Here is a 27,908-nt window from a genome sequence, read left to right as displayed (position 1 = left end):
GTCCGTGCCAATTATTACATCAAAACTCCCTAACTCGACTGGTATTAAATCAATTTTAAACGTTTCATCCCCCAGTTTAATTTCTCTCTCCCGACATATATTATCTGCTGAAATTAATTTACCGTTTGCTAATTCGAGTAAAAATTTACTATCCAAATGTGTCAATGGGCAACTTAATTTAGCACACAAATCTCTACTCATATAGCTTCTATCCGCACCAGAATCAAATAAAACATAAGCAGATTTATTGTCAATAAGAAACGTACCCGTAACAAGCTCTGGGTCTTCATGCGCTTCTGCCGTATTAATATTGAAAACTCTTCCGCGGCCCTGCCCATTAGTATTCCCCTGATTCGGGCAATTACTTCTAATGTGGCCCGGTTTTTCACATCCATAACAAACAAAGGCGGCATTACTTTTTTCGCCACTATTTGTCCCTTTAGTTCTGTTAAACTTTGGTCTGTAGACCTCACACTTTTTCGCACCATGGCCAGTTCTTTTACACTTGGTGCAAAATGTCGTGCAGAACCCATTCTAGTGGTACTCTTCACACCTTTGGCATTTTTGGTTTTTGTTGCCGTTGTTGTTATTGAGGTTGTTGTTGGGATTGTTATAGTTGTTGGAACGGTTGTTGTAGTTGTTGTTATTGTTGGGACGTTTGTTATAGTTATTGCTAGGATTGCGGTTATTGTTGCGATTATTGTTGCGGTTGTTGGGATAGTTGTTGCGATTGTGGTTGTAATTGTTATTATCGTTGTACTGGTGATTCTTGTCACCATTTTCCTCCCACTTCCTCTTGAGTTGTTTCGTGTTGGCTTCTTCGGCCGCCTGCTCTTTATTTGTTCCCTCAATCTGATTTATGAGTTTATGAGCCATTCGACTTGCCTTTTGTATGGAAGCGGGCTCGCGTGAACTCACATCTTCTTGAATCCTTACTGGTAACCCTTTTATAAACGCGTCGATCTTCTCTTCTTCATCTTCCAACGTTCCTGGATATAATAGGCACAACTCTGTGAATCGTCGTTCATATATGGTAATGTCGAACCCTTGTGTTCGTAACTCTCTAAGCTCTACCTTGAGCTTATTGACTTCGTTTCTAGGACGGTACTGCTCGTTCATCAATTGCTTGAATGCCGACCATGGTAGTGCGTAAGCAGCATTTTATCCTACTTGTTCAAGATAGGTGTTCCACCACGTTAACGCAGTACCTGTGAAGGTATGCGTAGCGTACTTAACTTTATCCTCTTCAGTACACTTATGGCAAACACTGATTCGACCTTCTCGGTCCACCATTTCAATCTAATTGGTCCTTCGGTTCTATCAAATTCCAAAGGTTTGCAGGCAGTGAATTCTTTGTAGGAGCATCCTACATGATTTCTTGTGGAATTAGTTCCACTACTAGATCCAGAGTTATTGTTATTTTGCATCATAGCCTGTACTGCGGCTATGTTTGCTGCTAGGAAAACACGGAAGTCTTCCTCACTCATGTTCAAATACTGACGAGTTTCCGGTGCCATTTCCTTCAAAAATAGCCCAAAAAAATTAGGTTAATCATATAGAATTTTAAGAGTAGTCAATAGTATTTCGTAGCATAGTATGAACTCATTTATAAAAGCTTTTTCTTCATATTAGCGTTTTATAGTTTTAATTCGGGTAGTACCTACCCGTTAAGTTCATACTTAGTAGCTACTAGACAATTCAACTACTATAATTCTGTATGAAAAAACTGATTATAATAATATATCGCGTTCAAATTTATACAATATTTTACAAATTTACAATACCGCTATTATACATATAGGATGAAATATAGCACAATAATAACTTTGCTACTCGGCAGCTATAAAGGCAATTCTAGTTAATATGCAAGTCGTTCAGCAAAAGAAATAAAGACACGTAATTCATAAGTCCAGAAATAAGTCATGCATTCTGATTTTACTAAGACGACTTCCCATCCTTGGTCTTGTGGAAAGTAACCGTTATGACCATTGGCTAGGCAGCATGTTGTAATGTCGTCAAAAGGACGAGGGTTTTGTAATGTCCAACAACCCCGTAATAATCTAAAAACCTTGTTTCTCACCTCAACTACTGAATCCGTCACTTGTGGAAAGGTTTTATTTAAAAGTTGTAATCCGATGTTCTTTTTCTCACTTTGGTAAGAAGCGAACATCACTAACCCGTAAGCATAACATGCTTCTTTATGTTGCATGTTAGAAGCTCTTTCTAACTCGCGAAATCCTATGTTGGGATATGTTGAGTCAAAATAGGTTCTTAACCCGTAGCGTAAAATTGCATTTGGGTTCCCCGCATTTAGCGCTTTAAAGAAAACACGGCGTAACTTACGGTCTCCCCAATGTGATATACCCCACCTATCAAAGGAAAGCCTTTTATAAACTAAGACATTTCTGGAAAGTCTTTCAAATGTTTGACAAGTTAATTTCGCCATAATTAAATGTGCTGATGAATTCTGACCGACTCTAGACAAGATTTCCTCAATCATATCCTCTGGTAGGTCTTCTAAAATATTCGGTTATCTACCCTTAACGTCCATTTTGTTTTTATACTGTAAAATAGACAAGGATTAGATTCATAAAAGATAATTAACAAACAATACAAGCAATTTTTACATTGAACATAAAAGTACAAGCATACTACAATACATATAATACACAACATGGTTACAACTCCCTAATCTGAATCACTGGTTTCTTCTTCTTCGGACTTGGTTCGCTTTCCTAATTTTCTAGGGATATATGGTGTTCCTCTAATACAAGCCGTCGTTTTTCACAATAGTTTAGAAAAACCTGGTGGTTTAGAGTTTCCCGGGCTATTGTACACTTGAGGAAATACGGATGTTGCCGATACATATAAAGCTCATCGGGGTTGGAATCAGGTTTCTCTATTTTTATACCTTTTCCCTTATTATCTTCTTTTGCTATATTAAATTGGGTCGAGGTAATTTCTATAACATCATCGGAATCCTCATCGGGATCCGATTCATCGGAAAATTGGCAATCTTCCCAATATTTTGCTTCCTCGGCGGAAACACCATTGACCATTTTTAACTTTGGTCCGTTGGTTGAGGATTTTCTTTTATTTAAACGATTTACTGTAGGTATCAATATTTCTTCCTCCGGAACCTCTTCTTCTTCCGGTTCCTCCTCTTCCGATTCCTCCTCTTCTGGTTCCTCTTCTTTCGGTTCCTCTTCTTCTGGTTCCTCCTCTTCCGGTTCCTCTTCGGGAATTTGTGAATCTTTCCAAAGTATATTCGACTCTTCATTATTAATAGGTGAGTCGATGGGATTTGTACTAGTGGTAGACATCTATCACACAATATCAAACACATTAAGAGGTTAATATATCACATAATATTTACATGTTAATAATATATAGTTTCCAACAAAAGCGTTAAGCAATCATTTTTAAAAAAAAACACGGTCGAAGTCCAGACTCACTAATGTATCCTAACAAACTCGATAAGACACACTAATGCAAATTTCTGGTTCTCTAAGACCAACGCTTGGATACCAACTGAAATGTCCCGTTCATATTTATTATAAACGTTCCATATTAATTGATTTCGTCCCGAGGTTTTGACCTCTATATGAGACGTTTTTCAAAGACTGCATTCATTTTTAAAACAACCATAACCTTTATTTTATCGATAAAGGTTTAAAAAAAAACAATATGTATCAAATAATGATAATCTAAAATATACCGTTTACACACGACCATTACATAATGGTTTACAATAAGAATATATTACATCAAAAATAAGTTTCTTGAATGCAGTTTTTACACAATATCATACAAGCACGAACTCCAAATCTTGTCCTTATTTTAGTATGCAACAGCGGAAGCTCTTAATAATCACCTGAGAATAAACATGCTTAAAACGTCAGCAAAAATGTTGGTGAGTTATAGGTTTAACCTATATATTATCAAATCATAATAATAGACCACAAGATTTCATATTTCAATATACATCCCATACATAGAGATAAAATTCATTCATATGGTGAACACCTGGTAACCGACATTAACAAGATGCATATAGAATATCCCCATCATTCCGGGACACCCATCGGACATGATAATTTCGAAGTACTAAAGCATTCCAAATTCCAGAATGGGACTTGTTGGGCCCGATAGATCTATCTTTAGGATTCGCGTCAATTAGTAGATCGGTTTACTAATTCTTAGGTTACCAAGCAAAAAGGGGCATATTCGGCTTCGATCATTCACCCATATAATGTAGTTTCATTTACTTGTGTCTATTTCGTAAAACATTTATAAAACTGCATGTATTCTCATCCCAAAATATTAGATTTTAAAAGTGGGACTATAACTCACTTTCATAGATTTTTACTTCATCAGGAAGTAAGACTTGGCCACTGGTCGATTCACGAACCTATAACAAATATGTACATATATATCAAAGTATGTTCAAAATATATTTACAACATTTTTAATACATTTTAATGTTTTAAGTTTATTAAATTAGCTGTCCTCGTTAGTAACCTACAACTAGTTGTTCACAGTTAGATGTACAGAAATAAATCGATATATATTATCTTTAATCAATCCACGACCCGGTATATACACGTCTCATGCTAGATCACAACTCAAAGTATATATATTTTTGGAATCAACCTCAACCCTGTATAGCTAACTCCAACATTACTGCATATAGAGTGTCTATGGTTATTCCAAATAATATATATAGATGGGTCGATATGATATGTCAAAACATTTGCATACGTGTCTATGGTATCCCAAGATTACATAATATATTAGAATACATGTATAATACAATATAAGTTAGCTAGGATATGATAAATATAGATTTGTTACCAATTTTCACGTAGCTACAACAAGAAAAATTATCCAATCTTGTTTTACCCATAACTTCTTCGTTTTAAATCCGTTTTTAGTGTTTCAAGTTGCTATGGTTTCATATTGAACTTAAGTTTATGAATCTAAACAGAAAAAGTATAAGTTTATAGTCGGAAATACAGGTTACAAGTCATTTTTTTAAAGGTATCCATTTCAGTCGAAAGAACGACGTCTAGATGACCATTTTGCAAAACATACTTCCACTTTGAGTTTAACCATGATTTTTGGATATAGTTTCATGTTCATAATAAAAATCATTTTCCCAGAAGAATAACTTTTAAATCAAAGTTTATCATAGTTTTTAATTAACTAACCCAAAACAGCCCGCGGTGTTACTATGACGACGTATATCCGGTTTTACGGTGTTTTTCGTGTTTTTCGGTTTTAAATCATTAAGTTAGCATATCATATAGATATAGAACATGTGTTTAGTTGATTTTAAAAGTCAAGTTAGAAGGATTAACTTTTGTTTGCGAACAAGTTTAGAATTAACTAAACTATGTTCTAGTGATTACGAGTTTAAACCTTCGAATAAGATAGTTTTATATATATGAATCGAATGATGTTATGAACATCATTACTACCTCAAGTTTAGTAGGTAAACCTACTGGAAGTGACAAGAAATGATCTAGCTTCAAAGGATCTTGGATGACTTGAAAGTTCTTGAAGTAGGATCATGACACAAAAACAAGTTCAAGTAAGATTTTTACTAGAATTAAGATAGTTTATAGTTATAGAAATTGAATCAAAGTTTGATTATGAATATTACCTTGAATAAGAAAGATAACCTACTATAAATAACAAAGGTTTCTTGATCTTAGATGATTACTTGAAATGGATTAGAAAGCTTGGAAGTAAACTAGTAAACTTGAAAGGATTTTCGAAGTGTTCTTGAAGTGTTCTTCCTAAGATGATTATAGCTTGATTCTTGAAGTAATTTTGGATGAAGATGATGATTAGCTACTGGAAAAATTCGTTTATAAGTGTGTGTGTGTGTGTGTGTGTGTGTGTGTGTTGAGAGAGAATTAGAAAGAGAATTGGAAGTGAAATGGAGTGAATGATGAGTGGTGAGTGGGGTTAAAAGGAGTTTTAGTTAGTTGACTAGTTCATGGTAGAAGTTAAAATTGATTAGTCATGTATGACATAATCAAGAGTAGAATCCCATGCTAGTTCTTATTGGTATATACCCATAGTAAGTACGTCTAGAAGCTGTGTATAATACGGGTATGAATACGACTAGAATTATTGATGAAAAAAGAATGGGAATGTAGCTGTAACCATTTTCGTTAAGTATGAGTGTTTTGATATATGTCTTGAAGTCTTCCAAAAGTATATTAATACATCTAAATACACTACATGTATATACATTTTAACTGAGTCGTTAAGTCATCGTTAGTCGTTACATGTAAGTGTTGTTTTGAAACCTTTAAGTTAACGATCTCATTTAATGTTGTTAACCCATTATTTATTATATATAATGAGATGTTAAATTATTATATTATCATGATATTATGATATATTAATATATCTTAATATGATATATATACATTTAAATGTCGTTACAACGATAATCGTTACATATATGTCTCGTTTTGAAATCCTTAAGTTAGTAGTCTTGTTTTTATGTATATAACTCATTGTTAATATACTTAATGATATGTTTACTTATCATAATACCATGTTAACTATATATATATATCCATATATATGACATCACATAGTTTATACAAGTTTTAACGTTCGTGAATCACCGGTCAACTTGGGTGGTCAATTATTTATATGAAACCTATTTCAATTAATCAAGTCTTAACAAGTTTGATTACTTAACATGTTGGAAACACTTAATCATGTAAATAACAATTTCATTTAATATATATAAACATGGAAAAGTTCGGGTCACTACACCTGAAGCACTTACCGGCGAACCCGTTCAAAACATCATTTTCTCTTTCATTTCCAGAGTATCTCGCCACGACTATATCATAACTCAGATTCTAAACCTTATTCATCCGTTTGTTCAAACCACCAATCATCCCGGAGTAATAGCAGAAGTCAACGAGCTTCGCGCCCGAGTTGTAGCCTTGGAAAATATGGAGCAAAACGTACCAGCTTCAGCAACATCACCGGCACCAACAGTACCACCAACATCAACACCAGTATCCCTAATAATCCAAGTTTCAATATCACACGCTTCAATATCACAATCAATACCTAGAGGAGAAATCATCGTTTTACATATCGTTCTATATCGTTTATCTTCGTTCTATCTATCGTTCTATTTACTTTATCTTCGTTCTACTTCATTATCTTCGTTCCTCATGGCAATTATGTAATCTCTAATGTTTTAGAGATTATGTACTCTAGTTCTAACCGTAAATCAAATGAGTTTAATATCATATTAACTCATTAAATCCATGATTACATTTGAAGAAAATATATATGTACATATATTTTCATAAAGATTGTAATTAAAAATTCTCTTGTACAAACTGTTAATGGTGAAAATATTTTAACGGGTAGGTAATACCCGAGGAATATTTAGATTTCACATTAATAAGTTACACTGTACATTCTTCAAATCCGTTTCAACAGTCACTTACTATCCTACATACAACCACACATATACGTATCCGTTTACCAAAGAACAACTATTTTCATTCAAATTTAATTTCATTTTCGGATTTTGACCAATCAAAATCCAAGTCAAGATTTAACAGAAGACATCACTTTTAGATTCCTACATCTTTCGAAGCCATACTTTGAATTCAAAACTGTGCCAGATCCATTGGCGTGTTATTAACGGAAATAAATTTACAATACCTTTCTAAAATTAGCCAATTTTGTCACAGCTCCAGCAAATCAACTTCGAATTTCATTCGGATTAGCCTTATTATAACTTTGATATATAAGTTTGCCTTTCGTCATTGTTACCGGAGAACCCTTTATATCTCATCACATTAGCAGTAAACTTACCGGCAACTTCATTGATCTTTGACTTTTCGAAAAATCATTATATTTGTCGAAACCCCATCCTGTGCCCATCTGCATCTTGTGACGATAGTTGTCATACCAATAAGCTTCAATCATTATTTTGAATCTCACAGCGTTTCTACATCAACAGTTATATGTATACATATAACATGTATCTTTTAGAATTATGATCTTCCATTCTGAAATTCTGAATAAGCACCCCAATTTATGAAAACAATTCTCGGAGTATTAAAAGGACTGATAAAGCAGCAAAAATCATTGATGACTGTAACAGTCAAAAGTTTGATAATAAAAGAATGGTACGTTGGAAAAGCTCAGAAAAAGATCGAAATCTTTTTTCTTCATTATAATTTCTTCAATATTTCTATGATATCGTTATATCTTCCTTAGTCGTAATTATCCTCAACATTTCCGAAGGTATCTTTATATCGTTTTTGTTCGTAATTATCTTCGCTGTCATTCTATCCTTAGTACATCATATCGAAAACTATTTTGACTTCTAGATTTCAGTGAAACACTGAAGTTTAAATCCTTGGATATTCTTGAGTAATATTGGAATGAAAGCATGAGTTAATGTAATATAATGACACTTGATCAACGTGATTATATTACGGTAAGTCATGCTTCTAATGGAACGTGATGATGGTAATGCTTGATCGACCTTACTATCACCACGAACCGTATTACTTGACTTGTATTCATCATGAACCATGTTACTTGATTCGAATTCATCATGAAACCGAACTCGACCCGAGAAGGGCATTCATAAAAATATCTGCGTATCTGTCTCGAAGAAATCTTTAATCTTATCATTTTCTTCGATGAAAACTTCATAGACGACTAAAATTCTTTTTATTAAGAATCTGAGTTCAAATCTGGTACTAAAACATTCTCAATTTCAATTCCAACTATCACCACTCAAATTTCGGGACGAAATTTCTTTAACGGGTAGGTACTGTAATGACCCGGAAATTTTCGACTAATTTTAAACCAAAATCTCGATACGATCTAATGTTTTTAACGCGACAAGAAAAGTCTGTTAGGTTGAGTCTCAAAATTTTTGAACTGTTTTCATACATGCATTTACCATTTGATAAGTACCCGACGATTCACGAACAATTAATTGTAAATAGATATATGTGTAGTTATATACACATGGTAATTGGAATTATAATTTGTAATATTATATTCTGTAATATATATATATATATATATATATATATATATATATATATATATATATATATATATGTATATATATATATATATATATATATGTATATATATATATATATATAATTAATAAATATTAAAGATTTAATATATTATATAATTGGTAAATAGTAATAAATTGTAATATATTTAGTTACGAATATAATTATGATTACTTTTATTATTATTATTATTAATATTAATATTTGTATTATTAATATATATATATATATATATATATATATATATATATATATATATATATGAAATTGGATACAAGTAACTTATTATTACTAGAATCATTATTATTATATATTATCAGTATTATTATTATAAAAATAATACAATTTATTAATATTATCATTAATGATATCATTATAAACATTATGATAACTATTAATATCATTATTCTAAATATTATTTTTATGATAATAATTATTAACAGTATTATTATCTTATTATTTTTAATAATATTTCAGTATTATTATTATTATTATTTATTATTATTAATATTAATAGAATTATTATTATTAATATCTTTTTATTTATTCAATATCAAAAATATTGAATCATAACAACAGAATCCATTGCACGTATCAATCATACTATATCACAATTTGTTTTCTGTCTGCAAACGATTCCAATTAGGTTCAATAACAAACGAATTCAGTTAAATATGACAATCAAATTTGTTACCAATCGAGATTGAATCACAGATACACAACAAAATCTGATAGAATCAAAATCAGATATAATAATTCAGTAAGATACAAATTGTTAGATATTGAGATCAAATGTAGTACGAATCTGTTAGCCATCACTTTCTACTTTCTATTTTTTTTTATCCCTTCCTCTTCTTGATTGATTCCTTCTGTCGACTCCAATTCAACCACAGATACAGTTTAGTTAGAGATCAACTTCAGCTTTATATTTGTTTTATCTACTTTATTCCTTCTTCTACTGCTCGTAATTGATTCATGTATGCTAATTGAACAAAGTCGATTCCATCTTCATTATAAACCAAAATCAATTCCACATCATTCATACAATCTGTTAGAAATAAATATCAATAAGTGTACGAATTTGTTACAGGTCACTATCTGTTTTGTTTTTCCTTCCTGACTTCTCCTTCCAATGGAATACCATGTTGACACCTTCTTCAATATAAAACAAATTAATTGTACCTTTGAGTTCTATTTTCGATCACTCAAATGCACAATATATATATATATATATATATATATATATATATATATATATATATATATATATATATATATATATATATATATATATATATATATATATATATATTCGCTACCGCAAATGTAAAAAAAAAATAAAAATATTAAGATACATATATATAGGCACATGGGACGAGCAAGTTAATGCGATGAAATAAGGTGGACAATGATGAATCCTATTATATATTCTCTTTCTGTTTCTTTTCTTATTTGTTGAAACCCACTCTCCAACGAAAGAAAAACCACTTGCCCCACTTAAAAAGACAAATTGATTGGAGATATATGTAGTGCGTAATTATCTAATGATGATGGCGATTGATTAATTGAATAGGATACTTACGCATGTTTTTTTTATTATTTGTTGCGGTTTCTATGTCTTCAAAGTACCAAACCCAAAGCTCACATGCACTAGATCACGATTTGATGTATTCCTTTATTTATTAGTAGGTCCAAACCCTAAAGATCCACTAGTGATTCATAAAGGTATATTATATATACTACTATTATTAATACTTTATATTAAATTGATGATATGCGATTGTAATGAAAGACGATACAAGATTAATAATGAGTGATGACTCCGTTTGCAATACAGGAGGTGACGGTTATTGAATGATGATGAAGATAATGATTTACAGCTTGTGTGCTGATCAACTATTTTTGCTTCAAACGTAACCCAAACACAACTCAAACAAATACTGCTACTCGTCTGTTTGCAGCTCAAACCCCATACAAAACCATCTCAAACTGTCGCTACTGCATTTGTTTTTGTTTTCTTCTACAGCTCGACAAACCCCTCAAAAGCAACAACTTGCAAACGAAGTTTTACCACTACGTATTTTTTTCTCTTTAATGGCCGACAGGGATTAAAGCAACAGGGTTAGCGTATCCCTGCCAACTTACACGTTATGACCCGAAGTAGAACCCACTTACAAAGCTACAAACCATTTTCTGTTTCATGCATAAACTGAATCCATTTCATTCCTAATTGGGCTCTAAAAGGGCTGTAGGAAACAATACACACGTGCAACTATACTACCAATCATGCTTGACATACGTGGTACTCAGGCTTGTCTTACGATAATGAAGCATATGGTAACGATTAGGATCATGACATTAGTAAAGATAATAGACGATTTAAATGATGATGAACCGAAGTTACCTTGTTTGCTGTTGCAACCACAAAATTTCATTGATAAATATTTTGAAACCATCGACAGACTCATACTAATGGACAAGGCATTTGTTAAATGGGTTTTTGCTAGTTGGGCTTCATGTTGGACTAAGCCCACTTATTTTCTTAATAGTGATAATCACGACATGAAATGATTATGATTAAGGATTGATGCTTGCGGAGATGCTGATGATAAGGTGAGGTGATTTTGATGATGATGATAGTTAGTTGTTGATGATGGTTGTGATTAGTCTCGGTTGATTAATTTAAGAAGAAGAAGGAAACAGGGTTTTATGGCTTAAAAGGTTTAATGGGCGATTTATGTCAGGAAATAAATAAATAGAGGAATGGCTAAGGATAGTATTGGGTTAGCGGGACGTCGCGGGTTCAAACCCAGACTTGGGCATTTTTTAAGGACTACTCCTTTAAGGTAGTTATTACTAATACTCTTATTATTATTATTTCATTATTATTTTTTTATTGTTATTATTATTATTATTATTATTATTATTATTTATTATTTATTATTGATTGTTATTAAGTAATTGTTATTATTACCAATATTAGAAATAAGATTATTAGTATAATTAATATTATTATCATTATTATTATTAAAATATATAGTATTATTATTAATATGACTATTAAAATTTCTATTAGAATCATCATTTTTATTAAAAGTACCTTTATTATTTAAAATACTATTTTTATGAAAACTAACATTTTTATCTTATCATTATTATCTTTTTATTAAAAATTATTATTATTACTAACACTACTTTTATTATTAGTATTATTATCAAAACTATTAATAGTAGTATCATTAATAAGTTTAATTACTTTTAGTATTATTATTATTATCATAAAAAGATACAAATTTTTATTTATTATTATTGATATTATTTTACCAAATAAATAGCTATATATGAATATATTTAAAACATATCGCATAACAACATTAATATTTTTATAATAAATACTAATTATTTATCTAAAGTATATAAAATAAATATAGTTAATACAGTTACCAATGAAACATACAAGTTACTGAAATAACAATTAATAATAATATCTAAACTTGTTCGATTACGATTATATGTTTTAATATATATAAATGATATAGGTTCGTGAATTCGAGACCAACCTTGCATTGTTCAGTTCCGTCGTATGCATATTTTTACTACAAAATATCGTATTGTGAGTTCATTTGATTCCCTTTTACTCTTTACATTTTTGGAACTGAGAATACATGCGCTGTTTTTATAACTGCTTTATTAAATGCTTTTGAAATATATTTTGAACTGCGAATACCTGAAATGCTTTTATAAATGTTTGACGAGATAGACACAAGCAAAACATTTCTCGAATGAATTATTATGCAGACATAAGTTCTGTGGATTATTATTGAATTAGTTGGACGTTATAATTGCCACTAATTGTTGTGAATATTTCCCCTGATTATTATTGCTTGGTAACCTAAGAATTAGAATCGGGTATGGCCCTAATTCACGCGAATCCTAAAGGTAGCTACCGGGTTTAACACCCCCACCCAGAATGTTCACTAGACGGAAGAGTTAGTGGGCGTGGTGTTTAGTACTTCGAGGTTTATATGTTATACAGACGAGATGTTCTGTTTTGGGGATATTATTGATGCGCATTATATGTTAAGGTCGGTTACCAAGCTAAGCTATGAAAGCAAAGTGAATGTTATGTATCGAGAGAATGATTTTATACACAGGTTATGTGTATGTTATTTTTTGTGCACGAGATATGTGTACGGTTATTTAAAAATCGCGAGGCAACCTACGGGGGAGAAAAGGATACGAACCTACTCTGCTTAGCATTATGAAAATGGTTTTGTACACGAGAAACGTGTACTGTATTTAAATCTTGTGGTCTATCAAAATGATGAATTTTATTGTTTATGATAAACTTATGAACTCACCAACCTTTTGGTTGACACTTTTAAAACATGTTTATTCTCAGGTATTAAAGAAATCTTCCGCTGTGCATTTGCTCATTTTTAAAGATATTACATGGAGTCGTTCATGGCATATAGAGGTCAGTACCTCGCAATGGGACCAGCTATTGAAGGGTTCGTCCAGGTGGATTAGGACGGGTCACTACACTATGTTCCAGAGGTAATCTAAAATTACTAGAACTTAAGTAAATCTAAGGGTCTACAAACTAAGTAAATCTAAAATTTCAAATGTCAACTAGAAAAAAAAAAATGATAAAATTACTAAAATTTAGATTCATCATAATCATGCACTCTTAGATTGTATAATAGAAATTTTAAGTGGATATATTTGGTATTTTTTTAAAACGTTAAATGAAAATATCACCGAGTATTAGACCACTCTAAACCATGACGTGCTTCTTCCCCAGAACACATCGCCACATCAGCGTCACATCAGCTTTCTCTCTCCATTAATTTTTCACTTCTTTCCCATCACACACCACTACCAATCATGACATTCTTCCTCCCCATCACATGACCCCACATTTAATAATAATAATAATAATAATAATAATAATAATAATAATAATAATAATAATAATAATAATAATTATTATTATTATTATTATTATTATTATTATTATTATATTATTATTATTATTATTATTATTATTATTATTATTATTATTGTCTTTATTATTTATCATATTATTATTATTATTATTAATACAATTTTTTTAAACAACATTTTTATTGATAAACATAAATACGATTACATTTATAAAAAAAAAAAATTACACAATTAAGCGAAAACGAAACATAAACTTAATAAACACATAATAATAATGAAATCAATAATTTTTATTAATCGTGTCATCGCTAACCCAACCTTCCTCTTCGCTACTCTCTCTTGGCGGACGATAATCTAATCAATGAAAAGAAGATGCACGTTTATGGGTTTATTTCTCGTAATTGTTCTATTTTTAACTTCATCCCAATTTTCATCCGTATCAAGAAACTTGTATACTTTCTCAGCGTCATTGTAATACACCAAGTCCGGGTGTTTGTACGCCACTTTTTCTTTGACAAACTCCAACAACTTCGGAATATCCATTTCACTAACGTCAACGTTTTCGAACGATTTTTTTTTGCCAAGTGTATATCATTTCCAATCATCCGAAAACTCACCCTTGTAGTAAACATAAATTGGGACAAGAGTGGGTGCCATTTTGAGTGATTTTTATTGTAGTGAAGATTGTTGATTTTGGAGTAATTTGATATTATTTTTATGGTGTTGAGGTATGGAAGAATGGATTGTATTTATATAGGGGGGAAAAAACTAACCGTTGATGAAATATGGTCGTTGCACCCTTCGGACCCACACAGCCTCGCCCTCAAAATTGCATGTGGAAGGAGGAGAGCAGCACGGAGCAATGGAGGGCGGCCGAGGGCGGCACCAATGCCAACGGCGCCCTCGAGGGCGGAGCTCAGGAAGCTTGAGCACGAGGCCTTTGATAATGGTCTTAGAAAAATGGGAAATATGCCGATAAGGTAACGTAAATTTTCTAAATTACCAACAAAGATAATATGAAAAAGTTATATTACCTTTATTGGTATGGTTACATTTTTTATTAGTAATTTAGATAAATTATGTTATCATTTTGAGTCATTCGCATTTGCTCTTAAAAAAAGTTAACTGTTTATTTTATATTGAACAATGAACAATAAACAAAATTTGATTTGATTAACAATGAATAATAAACAAAATTTGATTTGATTAGGAATAGGAATCTGTTTGGTCCTTATCATTTCATGATGCCACAACTTTTACATTCCAATCTTTGATCAACAAGACATCAATCATCTTTGATCAACAAGACATCAATCTTCTAATGTTTATCAAGTATCATATTTACAGATTAGATAACATTTGTTGTCGTTGTTGTTATATAAATAAGATTAAAATACCAAACTAGTACTCTTAGACCACCCCTATGGTTAGTTACCCGCCCATTACCCGCTCATTACCCGTAACTAACCATAGGCATTACTTAGTTACCCGCGTTAGTTACCCGCTTTCACCATAGATTTAACGGATGAGTTATAGGAATTGTGGGTCCCAGTGCCTTTTATTGTTGGACTTGATGCTTTATTGCTTGTACGTTGTATATTAAGAGGAGTATTGTTTTAGCCATGATTGGGAGTGTTTAGTTATGAGTTAATTATAGGATATTGGTGTTGATGTGGCGCTGATGTGAAAGGTTAAGAGGATGAATAGTTTAGTTACGATAGGGATTGACCTTAGTTCATTACTTTACTATTAATATAACATACTGTACAAGGAGTCCTGGATGCACATAGTTGTACTTGTCAACTCTGTTACCAACTCAATGGTACTCACTTACAATTAGCATCCTAACTCAACCTCACTATAACTCAAAACACTAATAATATACAAAACATAATCTAACTACCATTGCATTAACCTCTCAAGCTTCTTGCCCATGATCAACATTACCCATATTACCACCTTCATCAATATAGGCAGACAGATTAATATACTCTCTTTGTTCTTGTTCTTGTTCTCCAATTTTCCCCCACCTTGCTCTACACATCACACAAGTCCTTGAACTCTCATCCTTCCACGCCATCAAACACGATTCGTGAATCGGATTCTTACACGTCGCACACACCACCACTTTCCTACCGTCATTCTTTCGCATTTCATCCAAACAAACAGGACACGTAGACCCATCCTCAAACCCACCCCTCCCATCATCATCATCATCATTGTTATCATTATCGCCATTGTCGGCGTCACCATCATCATCAATCTTGTGTAGCTCAAGGAAACGTTTTCTAAGCCTTTCGCTTGCGAATGAGTCTGGGGAAGTAGCACTATGGAGGAGGCCAAAGAGCATACTCGGGCTCAAAGTACGACGACGTAGAAGAGCGTAATCGGTGGATAGAGACAGGACACGAAGGTAAACAAATAGGATGTGTTTGCACGGGGTCATGGGGTCAGGGCAGGTGCAATATGGTGTGGTGGAGAGTGTGACCGTGTAGACGTTGCCGGTGGCGCCCAGGATGAAAAATTTGGACTTAGAACGGTGAAGAAGGCTTAGGGAGTTATCGAGTGCTCGCGAAAGTCGTCCTGCGAAGGATCCACGTGGCTGTGGCGGTGGCATTGTGGTGGTGTAACAATTTGAATTATTATTGTTATGAAAAATATCAAAATTACAACAAACCAGCAGAATTGAACTAATGAACAAACCAGACGATTGAAATTGAAACAAAAAAACAGCATCTAAAGACTAAATCAGTACAGAGTCATCCCTAATTTTGAGTGATAAACCGAATGCAAAAATAAAATAAAATAAAATACTCTTTAAATACACAAAGTAAGCTTAATTACCAGCAAATTAGTTAAACCGGAATAAGTTTAATACTTTTTCATCGATTGATCAACAACTAGATCGACGATATCTCAAACTGTAGACAAAAAGAGAATAACGATTTTAGGGTTGAAACCGCCCAAATCGATTTTCATATTTCACTGGTACAAACGCCATCTGTAGAGTTGAAACGCCACCTGGCAATGTTATTTTATGATCATGCGCTTTTTTAGTCCTCTCAGTTCTAAACTTGTTCACAGAAGCCCTTCAACTTTTATTCTTTATGGTTCAACTTTACTTTCAAGTCAAACCAAATGTATTTTTGTAATCTGGCCAAAATATGATTGTATATTCCAACATGTTATTGCCATGAATTGATCCTAGATTTTTTTTATTTTTATTTTTTATAGCTGTTAGGATCACTCAGGGGGACTTAATCATGGGTGTAACTTCATGGCAGAGATGAAATTATATGTTAATATGTAGTCAACGGGAGTCGAACTCCTGACCTCCCCTAATGGAGTCAGACCATCTATGGCTCGACCACATTACAACTTAAATTGATCCTAGATTGTATGTAATGTATTCGTATTAGAATAATTTACAAGGAATATAATGAATATAAAATGACTAAATAATCAATACATAGCACTGCCAAAAGTGTTGTCCCAAATCAATGCATGTATTTTGGTATAGGAGTAGTTATTTTTCTGTTGAAGCTAATCATAATCGGTAGTAATTTATCCAACATTGTTTATATGTATTCACCAACATTGTTGTCTACTTTTCAAAAATACTCTCACATAAGTTCTAACAATAAATATTGTGTACACATTTTTAAGGGTACTTTAGTAATTCTTGGTGGATCTATCAAAATTTTGGTTGAAAATATCAACTCCCAATCATAATTGGCAAGTGAATATTTTGATTAATCATTTTATTGTGGGTTTGAAAATGATGAATAGTGTGTTACATGGAGAACGAAAAGGGTTGATCAGGTGGTTTACCACGAAAATGGCGAGATTTGAACCTGCGACTAGTCAACAGTTGATCATTCAACGACATAACTACTGATGAACAACGAGCCGACCGTTCTACGATAGAACTACTGAGGAACAATGGACTTAAGAAGCCTGCTCTCATTCTTTGGACTATGACCGACCATAAATGAGTTCGTCATCCTCACATACAGCCCGCCCGTATTAAGCCCTTAAATAGCTCCTATTAGTGTTGGTTACTAACTAGTCACAACCTATAAGATGAATCATTTCAAAAACTGAATCTTGAATTTACCAATTGCTTAGAAACAGAACTTCCATTATTTTTCATTCATATTATGTACACACTGCATATACATATACAGACACTTATAAAAAACACAAACATTTACATGCTAACCTTAAAAATATTCATATAGATATCAATATGATACCCCTAATCAGACATATTTGTTGAAGATTCAAGACACTCCTTGACCATCTTCTTAATCTTTTTCTTCATAATCTTATCTTTAACAGCTGCAAGCATATTACGATAAAATGTTTCCAATCGTACAAGTGTACTATCATCATACGATTCCAACATCTTCTCCCACTCTTTACCAACATCAAACGAACCCGCATCATTTAGAAACATTGGTAAATCGTTCTCTTCTTTAAACGGCGTCCCAAAAACAGAACTATGAAGCATGCTAGTATAACGTTCCATTACAAGAAGTTTCTTTTCAATTTCAGTAATATCTACCAGACTCTTTTCAGCATCCATATTCTCATCGCTTTTCTTATAATTATCCATTTTGTCATCGTTCTTCTTATATTCATTCTTATATTCATGTATTTGCGGGATTGGGTATTGTTGTTGTTCGTCATATTTCACAAAAACTTCTTGAAGTGGCGGCCATAACACAAGATTAGGGTCAAAAAAGTCATTTACTTGACCATTTCCAAGAACTCCACTTCTTCCTCTCCCCCATGACCAAAGTCGATACCCATTATCCGCGAGAAGAATAGTGTGGGCCGCACCACACGCTACTTGAATAGGGTACGGAAACTTTGACCCATATTCATCGTTATAACTAATCAAACGCGGGATCAAAGCATCACCACCTTCACTTTCGTTAAAACTCGCTTCATTACAAAGGCCTAGCCCATTTTCCATACCCCATGACCAAACATCCCCAACTGACGAAACAACACTCGTATGAAACAAACCACAATCAACCGAAATTAACCACAAGTTAACAGGTAACGATCTAACGATATCAGGAACTAACGCCTTTTTTGTGGTCCCCAACCCAAGCTGCCCGTTATCCCCAAGTCCGAAACACCAACATACACTTTTATTTATTTCACCGTCTCCTTTTTTATACGCGAGTATTGAGGTGTGGAACGCACCGCATGCTAATTCATATGCGGCCCAATTAGATTTGGTATTAAATGTTTCGATTATTTGAGGAGTTGTCCGAATATTTGTATCACCTAACCCTAATTGCCCGTGATTGTTGCTGCCCCATGAATAGCATACAAGATCACCACCTTTATGTGTTTCTCCTACGCTAACTAACGCTACAATGTGCTCGCTTCCACATGCTACTTTGACCACAGTTTGACCATGAAAATTCCAAACGGGCGTTGGAGTGTATGTAGCTACAAGTGAGAATTCCTCACCTTCGTTCGGGGGATCTTGTGGAGGACAGTTTCCCCATATCCAAAGCGACCCGAGATCATCTATTGCAAGTGACATCATACCTCCTGCTTTGATGGATGAAATCTGGAAAACGTTAATTAATTAATGACATAACGTTCAGAAAAAATTAACGATGCGCCAAAAGCTTGCTAGTTTTTGAGAATTCGAAGATGTAATGAAGATAAGATGGTAATTTAATATTGACACCTTAAGTCCTGTTTCGCTATTTGTTATTGACCCGTGTGGAGGGCTTAAACCGTTGAACACTTCCACCAAAGATGGAACCATGGAATTCTCTCCATTGAAGCCCAGTTGACCATCTATGCTAAAGTCAAGGGTGCAACATATACCATCATATATCATCATCTTTGTATACAAAAATAAAGAAAAAAATAAATTTTATTTCTTACAAGTCATACAATATAGCTCTTGAAATTCAAGGTTTTATTAGGAAGCATGAAAACATCAGCAAAAGGATACAAGTATTGTGACCCCAGCTCCAAACTGAACCATCATCTGAAACAATATCAAACGATTAAGAGAATGAAAAAAGTAGCTAATAAACTAAGGTTCTATATACCAAATTTCATCATGTTCATGTATATATATTATATATGTAGGATTATGATACAGTCAAAACAGAATGGTAATGATACAGATAAATGAAGTATGTAAAACCTATCAAAATGTAAAGATTGCGCCCTGAATGAAAGAGTTAAACTCATGAACGCGCAAAAGAGCGTAAACTTTACCAGAAAGCGCAAGACTATGATAAGCACCAGCAGCCACTCCGACAATTTTGACTGGTTTGGTAGAATTAAACTCAATTTTGGCAGGAAAAAGCCGGTCAAGCTCTGAACCAGTACCAAGTCGCCCGAAAGTTCCTCTTCCCCATGAATACACGCTCCCGTCACCTTCACACATCAAAATACAGTAGCTCTAGTTTCATTAGTACCAAGTAATATTGTTTAACTAGTTTCATCTGTACAGTTTTATTTATTAGTATAATTGGCTTTTCAAAAAATTAGTACCAAGTAATATTGTTTGATTATGTAATAAATTTAACTAAAATTTCTGTATGATATATCCATAATAAAAAGTTTAACTAGTTCTGCTGACGGTTCAACTTACATAGTGTGATATATAGAGTAAAAATTTTCGACTAAAAAGTTTGATATATATATTTTCAATGATTTGTTCATGTAAACAAAAGTCTATAAGTAAATAGAGTTGATACATAAGATTTTGTTACCGGTGAGAGCGAGTGTGTGAGATTCTCCGGCAGCTATTGAAACTACTCTCCGTGATAAGTTGCCGGAATCAACATATTTTCTGGTGTCCGCCATATGGTGCATAAATAGTAATCTTGATTCTTGAATGTTCGGTAATTTGGTAATTACTACAAGTTGAAGTGAGACCAAATTAAGCTTTTAACTTAAACTCAATAGTATCTTTGGTCTTATAAGATTGACACTTGAAGTTGCATCATCAAATTCGTAACGACTAATGAATACAATTCGAATATTATAAAACCAAATTAAATTGAGTCGACAACAATCGTCGATTTATTGGCGATGAAAATTTAATTATACCATTTTCATGGCGTATATTATTATTTTTATTTTAGGATTTAAAAAAAAAAATCTTTTTCCTACTTACAGACCGGAGGTCCTCTCGGAAGCAATCTCTTTATCCGACGAATAAAGAGAGGGATGACTTTCTCTACTCTTGAGAGTATTTCACTCTGGGTGGAGAAATGACTTGTCTTTATTCTCGGATAAGGGAAGGATTGTCTACATCTCACCTCCCCCATACACCACGCATGTGTTATTGGGTTTTGTTGTTGTTGTTGTTGTATAAAACCAAATCTTGGTATTGAAAAGATATAGAAACTTGAGATACAAAAACACACATACAAAATGAAAAAGAACCAAAATACTTGAGATCTATAATTGAGTTTGGTTTTGGTGGAAATAAGGAAAAAGAAAAGATCCGTTAAGTAGAAGGTATAGATTGAAACAAGGTTGGAACTTTGGGTGTCTACCGTTTAGAGGAACTCTTCAAATTCGATCTTCAAAAGGGCTACAAATGTTGTATTCTAATCTTCTCTTGTTTAATTTCGTTAATTTTGTTTTGTTTGCTAAAGTTTTGTACAATGATCCGTGGAAGAGTATAATTTTGTAAAGTTTTAAAAAATTAGTACCAAGTAATATTGTTTGATTATGTAATAAATTTAACTAAAATTTCTGTATGATATATCCATAATAAAAAGTTTAACTAGTTCTGCTGACGGTTCAACTTACATAGTGTGATATATAGAGTAAAAATTTTAGACTAAAAAGTTTGATATATATATTTTCAATGATTTGTTCATGTAAACAAAAGTCTATAAGTAAATAGAGTTGATACATAAGATTTTGTTACCGGTGAGAGCGAGTGTGTGAGATTCTCCGGCAGCTATTGAAACTACTCTCCGTGATAAGTTGCCGGAATCAACATATTTTCTGGTGTCTGCCATATGGTGCATAAATAGTAATCTTGATTCTTGAATGTTCGGTAATTTGGTAATTACTACAAGTTGGAGTGAGACCAAATTAAGCTTTTAACTTAAACTCAATAGTATCTTTGGTCTTATAAGACTTGACACTTGAAGTTGCATCATCAAATTCGTAACGACTAATGAATACAATTCGAATATTATAAAAATGACCTGTTTTTTATCAAATCATTTTCAAACAAGTGACTTCCAAGATTTTTCTAAAAATACCTTTTTTCCCCCCAAAATTTGTCTTGATCGCGTTGCGGTGACAACGGAGGAGGAGTGTTTTACCGTTCATGACCTCGGATCGGGCCGAGTTTACTCCTGGACATTAGTTAGGGGCGGGTTATGCGTGAATGGTTTAGTTCCCTGGGTGATTCGAACTGCTGTTCAAAAGAAAAAATAATAAAGTAATACGGAGTACTTATTTCTCAATTATATTTTATATTTATTTAGTTTATAACTAAAGCTATTTACTTCGGGTGTGTTTGGATGAAACTAGCTTGTAGCTGGAAGCTGGAGCTTATGTTTTATAAGTGTTTGGTAAAGTAGCTGAAGCTTATGTATGTAAAATGACATAAAAGGATAAAAAATAAATGATAAATAATGATTTAGGGCTAATACTGTAATTTTACTTCCATAATCTTCCTAACTTATTTTCATAAGCTACTTCATCTAACTTATTTTTTCAGAGCTTATTTTTTTTTTATAAGTTATGAAATATTTGTATATTAAATAAGGCTAGAAGTTGGAGCTTATGAAAAAAGTAATTAAGCTTCCATAAGCTCCTAGAAATTGCGGTGCCAAACACAGGGTGTGATTTATTTATAATTATTATAATTATAATTTATAATTATAATGAAATATCAACTTTTAATGGATATTGGATAACGATGGTTTAACCACTAATTACGTGTGTCGATTTGATAATTCCCCTCTCAGCTATGTACTAAAATATTGATCTAAGTGTCTATTCCAAAATTTTAAATTACTTGTAACTAAAAAAGCTTTAAACTTGTCAATTTATGATGATGAACAATGAACAATTAACAATTTGATTAGGAATCGGTTTGATCCTTATCGTTCATGATGATTTCCATCAAACTTTTTTCTATTCCACTCTTTTATCAACAAGACGGCAATCTTATCATAGTTATCAAGTATTCAAGTACATTATCATATTTACAAACTAAACTATAGATAATATTTAACAAGTAAGGTTATTATAATTGAAATTGAACCTGAAACTTTCTAAGGGTATTAGAATTTAAATCACTATTATAGTATCAATAGATGGTTATTATCAAGTATTCCAGTTAACTATGAATATGATAGTTTGTAAATATGATAATGTACTTGATAAATATTCATAGTTAACGTAGCGTTATGTATTTACAGAATTAAAAACGGTTTGTTACGGATGTGTTTGGATACACGTGTTTACTACTTAGTATACCTAATGGCCCGTGCGTTTTAACGCCGGGAAGATTGCATAAAAAAGGGAAACGAAACCATCGATATGATGTAGGTAGTTTGAGTTGTTTATTATAGGTATATGTATATGTATATGTTGTTGGAAGCTTCGACGAGCCCAACACACCCACTACAGAGGATCTAGACTATACTAGACTCACTATACCAACACTTTGACGTTGATTAGCCTTTAATTTTATGAATTCTTAGTGCACAATAATACTTAGGCGACAGTGTCGACCATATATCATTTAGGCGGTATAACCGACCATGTATCACTTAGGCGGCAGAGCCGACCATATAATAAGAACAACACAAGTGCACTAAGAACTTAAACACAAACTAAGGCTTAACCGGAAAACTTAACAAAAAACACTTTTATTAATACAAAATACAATTACAATATTACTTACAAGCTTTTCTTCTCTACTCACACTCTTCTCACTTCTTACTTCTTCTCTACTTCTCAACTCACTCTTTTCACAACTTGATTACAAATGAAATTCCTCACCCATATTTATACTTGTCCATGGAAGTTTCTACACACTAGATATTTCCATGGATAAATATCTAGATATTTCTCACCTACAAATATCTAGATTATCTAGATTTTTCTACATATAAATATCTAGATATTTCTTTTACATATTAATATCTAGATATTTTCTTATACATATTAATATCTAGATATTTTTTCATACATATTTACAAATTCCATATTATTCCAAATTTGCATTGTATTTTAACACTCCCCCTCAATGCAAATTTTCTTCCAACGATGACTTGCAGACCATTCCAAGTGCTTCTCTGAATTTTGTAAACTTTGGTTTACTTAGGCTCTTGGTGAATATATCTGCAACTTGTTCATCTGTCTTTGTTGACACCATCTTGATCTCCCCTTCAAGGACCTTCTCGCGAACATAGTGATAGTGTACTTCTCTATGTTTTGTTCTTGCGTGAAAGACTGGATTCTCTGCAAGACGTATAGCTGATAGGTTATCGCAGAAAAGCTCTACTTGATAGTCTGTTGATTGATGAAGATCTTCCATTAGTTGTTTCAACCATGTAATTTCTTGTGTTGCTGATGATGCCGATCGATATTCTGCTTCAGTGCTTGACAAGGATACTGTTGGTTGTCTCTTGCTGCACCATGATATTACTCCTGATCCAAGACTAAACATAAATCCAGTTGTTGACCGTCGTGTATCATAGTCTCCAGCGTAATCGGTGTCACAATATCCAGTCACATGACATTCTTTTGTTCTCTTGTATAAAATACCAAAGTTGATAGTGCCTTTAACATACCTTAAGATGCGTCGTACAACATCAAGGTGAGGCTTCTTCGAATTGCTCATGTATCAACTAACCACTCCAACTGCATAAGATATGTCTGGCCGGCTTAGTGTGAGATAAATAAGACTTCCGACCATCTTTCGATACATGGTGACATCTTGAAGACTTTTTCCTTCATCTGCTCGTAGTTTTGTATTCGGATCCATCGGAGTTGAGATAGGTTTGCAATTAAGCATTCCGTACTTTTGTAAAAGATCTCGCGCATATTTCTGTTGTCCCAAAAATAATCCTTCTCTTTTATGCTCTATTTCGAGTCCAAGAAAATGTTTGAGTTCTCCAAGCTCCTTCATATGAAATCTGATAGACAGATTCTATCTTGTTCTTTGGATCTCCTCATAGTGATCTCCCGTGATGATTAAGTCATCCACATATACTAGCACTATGGCTAGTTTTCCTTGATCTTGTTTCACAAATAAACTAGAATCTGAAGGAGCAACTGTGAAATCACTTTGTACCAAGAACTCACCAATTTTCCCGTACCAAGCTCTTGGATCCTGCTTCAAGCCATATAGTGCCTTCCTTAATTTGCAGACATGCTCAAGATGGATCTTGTTCTCAAAGCCCCTTGGTTGATCCATATAAATGTCTTTGTCAAGTTCTCCATGTAAGAAAGCGTTCTTGACATCCATCTGCCACAGCTTCCAAGATTTGCTAGCGGCTAAAGCTAGTAGAGCTCTAATTGTTGTGATCTTCGCCACTGGACTAAACGTTTCTTCATAATCCAGCCCATATTGTTGAGAAAAACCTCTAGCAACAAGTCGAGCTTTATACCTTTCAATGGAACCTTCTGATCGAGTCTTCACCTTGTAAACCCATTTACAAGATATTGGTTTTACATCTTTTGGCTTTGGAACTAAACTCCATGTCTGGTTTTCTTTTAGTGCATTAATTTCTTCTTCCATCGCTTTCTGCCATTCTCGACTTTGTGTTGCTTCTTCATAAGTAGAAGGCTCAATAGGTATTGATTCATCCACATGAGCAGCATTGGTATACCTCGGATTAGGTTGTCTCGAACTTGTTGATCTCCTTAATTCTTGTGCATGCTCCCCGACTTCCTTTTGGCTTGGACGAACCTCCTCGGATATAGATTGATGTACACCAGTTTTCCATGGACTCTTTTCCTTAGAGTACGACCTTTCTCCTTCTTTTATTGGATCCAATATCTGCTCTTTAGGTTCTTCTTTTTCTTCTGGACCTTCTTCTAATCCATGAGATTCTGGAAGCTCTATCTTTTGAGGTGATCACCATGAAGAAGCTTCATCAAATACCACATTTCTTGAAGTATGGCACTTTCTAGTATTTGGATCACAACATCTCCATCCTTTTCTTGATTCATCATAACCGACAAAAATGCACCGAATTGCCTTCTTATCAAATTTACTTCGTAAATGATCTGGCACGAAGACGTAGCATATACATCCAAAAACTTTGATATGGTTGACGGTTGGCTTGATCTTCCATAATCCTTCATATGGTGAAATATATCCCAACTTTGTTTGTGGGAGTTTGTTAATCAAGTACGACGCAGTCCTCATACATTCGGCCCAAAATCTACCTGGTACATTCTTACCATGAAGCATACTTCGACAAGTTTCGGCAAGGTGGCAATTCTTGCGTTCCGCCACTCCATTCTGCTGTGGAGTATTGGGGCAAGTTAATTGCCTTCTGATCTTGTGCTTCTCAAGATACATATTGAACTCAGTTGATAAATATTCTCTTTCATTATCTGTGCGTAAGCACCAGATCTTAGTATTGAGCTCACTTTCTACCTTGTTCTTGAACTCTTTGAACTTCAGAAAAGTCTCTGACTTCTCCTTCATGAAGTAAACCCATACATATCTTGAGAAGTCATTAATGAATGTCACCATATACTTCATGCCTCCAAGTGATGTTTGTTTCACTGGACCAAAGACGTCTGAGTGTATGAGCTCTAGTGGTGTCTTGGACTGATGTTGTGACTCCTTGAATGGCAATTGGTGAGCTTTTCCAAATTGACATCCAGCACATATTGTATCTGTTCGGATATTAATTTGAGGAAGCCCATTTACTATGTGTTTTACCATCATCTCCTTTAACTTGTTGTAGCCCACATGCCCAAGACGTTCATGCCAAAGATCAGCCGTCTCATTTTTTCGAGTCTTATCCACATATGCTGTTTCAGCAGATAGTACATAGACCGACTCTATTCTTCTTCCTTGCATAATTGGATTGCCAACCACCTTCACTCTCTTAAATACGGACACATCTTCTGGTCCAAAGAGCACATAATTCCCTTCTGCTGTCAATTATGGTACTGACAGTAAATTCTTCTTTAGGCCAGGGACAAGATACACCTTCTCGAGTTGGAGTTTATGAGAGCCGCCTTCATTTGGAATTATTGTCTTTCCAATGTGAGAAATAGATAACCTTGAATTGTCGGCTGTCAACACGACTCTTTTTTCTTTGTAATCATCCATTTCTTGCAGCTTCGTCTCATCATTGGTCATATGATTTGAGCACCAAGAATCAATGATCCAATCATCTTTGTAGTTTATTTTTAACTTTAAGGTTGCTGCAAGAGCTTGATCATCCATGTCAGCTTCAACGGAGAGTCCTGCTTCTGCATCCCAAGTTTCCTCATTAATGGATGCTTCGAATGTGACCTCTTTCTTCTCATCTCTTGCGGCGGCCACATTTCCTTCAAAAGTTCGCCTTCTGGGGAATCTACAATCTCGAGCAAAATGACCCTTCTTACCACAATTGAAGCATTCACCATTCTTTCTCTTATCATTTTCCCCGTATTGTTGGCGATGATCTCTTCTTCCTTGTTGAGCTCCCCCTGAAGCGTTGCCTTTTGATTTTGGGTGACCCTTCCACCCATATGTCTTACTTTCTTTCATCGCCTCTTGTCTTCGAGATGTTGCTTTCTTCTTATTGGTGAAGAGTGCATCTTCTCCGTCTTTTATGATTACTTCATTCATCTGCTTGGATAATGCCTCTTGATTAG

General features: G+C 33.5%; 2 protein-coding genes across 2 annotated transcripts; both read right to left on the bottom strand.

Annotated features, from left to right (window-relative positions):
• Positions 1–15,966: 15,966 nt before the first annotated feature.
• On the bottom strand, positions 15,967–16,665 carry LOC139888590 (uncharacterized). The gene has a single exon (XM_071871594.1). The coding sequence runs from the start codon at positions 16,663–16,665 to the stop codon at positions 15,967–15,969; it is 699 nt and encodes a 232-aa protein (XP_071727695.1).
• A 1,541-nt stretch (positions 16,666–18,206) lies between these two features.
• On the bottom strand, positions 18,207–21,009 carry LOC139864552 (ultraviolet-B receptor UVR8-like). Its single transcript, XM_071853136.1, has 5 exons — positions 20,810–21,009; positions 20,310–20,471; positions 20,038–20,073; positions 19,765–19,877; positions 18,207–19,641 (listed from the first exon to the last, which is right to left on the bottom strand). Exons 1-5 carry the CDS (start codon positions 20,910–20,912, stop codon positions 18,307–18,309), a joined length of 1,749 nt encoding a protein of 582 aa, XP_071709237.1. The 5' UTR covers positions 20,913–21,009; the 3' UTR covers positions 18,207–18,306.
• Positions 21,010–27,908: the final 6,899 nt, after the last annotated feature.

This window comes from Rutidosis leptorrhynchoides, chromosome 1, assembly GCF_046630445.1.
Source record: "Rutidosis leptorrhynchoides isolate AG116_Rl617_1_P2 chromosome 1, CSIRO_AGI_Rlap_v1, whole genome shotgun sequence".
NCBI lineage: Eukaryota > Viridiplantae > Streptophyta > Magnoliopsida > Asterales > Asteraceae > Rutidosis > Rutidosis leptorrhynchoides.
Note: the sequence above shows the minus strand (reverse complement) of the source record. Positions and strands in the feature narration are given on the sequence as shown.

Bases quoted from the DNA above. Each gene is read 5' to 3' on its own strand.
- LOC139888590 (XM_071871594.1), bottom strand. From the start codon at position 16,665: ATGCCACCGCCACAGCCACGTGGATCCTTCGCAGGACGACTTTCGCGA.
- LOC139864552 (XM_071853136.1), bottom strand. From the start codon at position 20,912: ATGCACCATATGGCGGACACCAGAAAATATGTTGATTCCGGCAACTTA. The intron at 20,074-20,309 runs GTAAAGTTTACG...ATATTGTTTCAG, and splicing joins TCATAGTCTTGCGCTTTCTG to ATGATGGTTCAGTTTGGAGC. The intron at 19,878-20,037 runs GTATCCTTTTGC...ACTTTAGCATAG, and splicing joins GAGCTGGGGTCACAATACTT to ATGGTCAACTGGGCTTCAAT.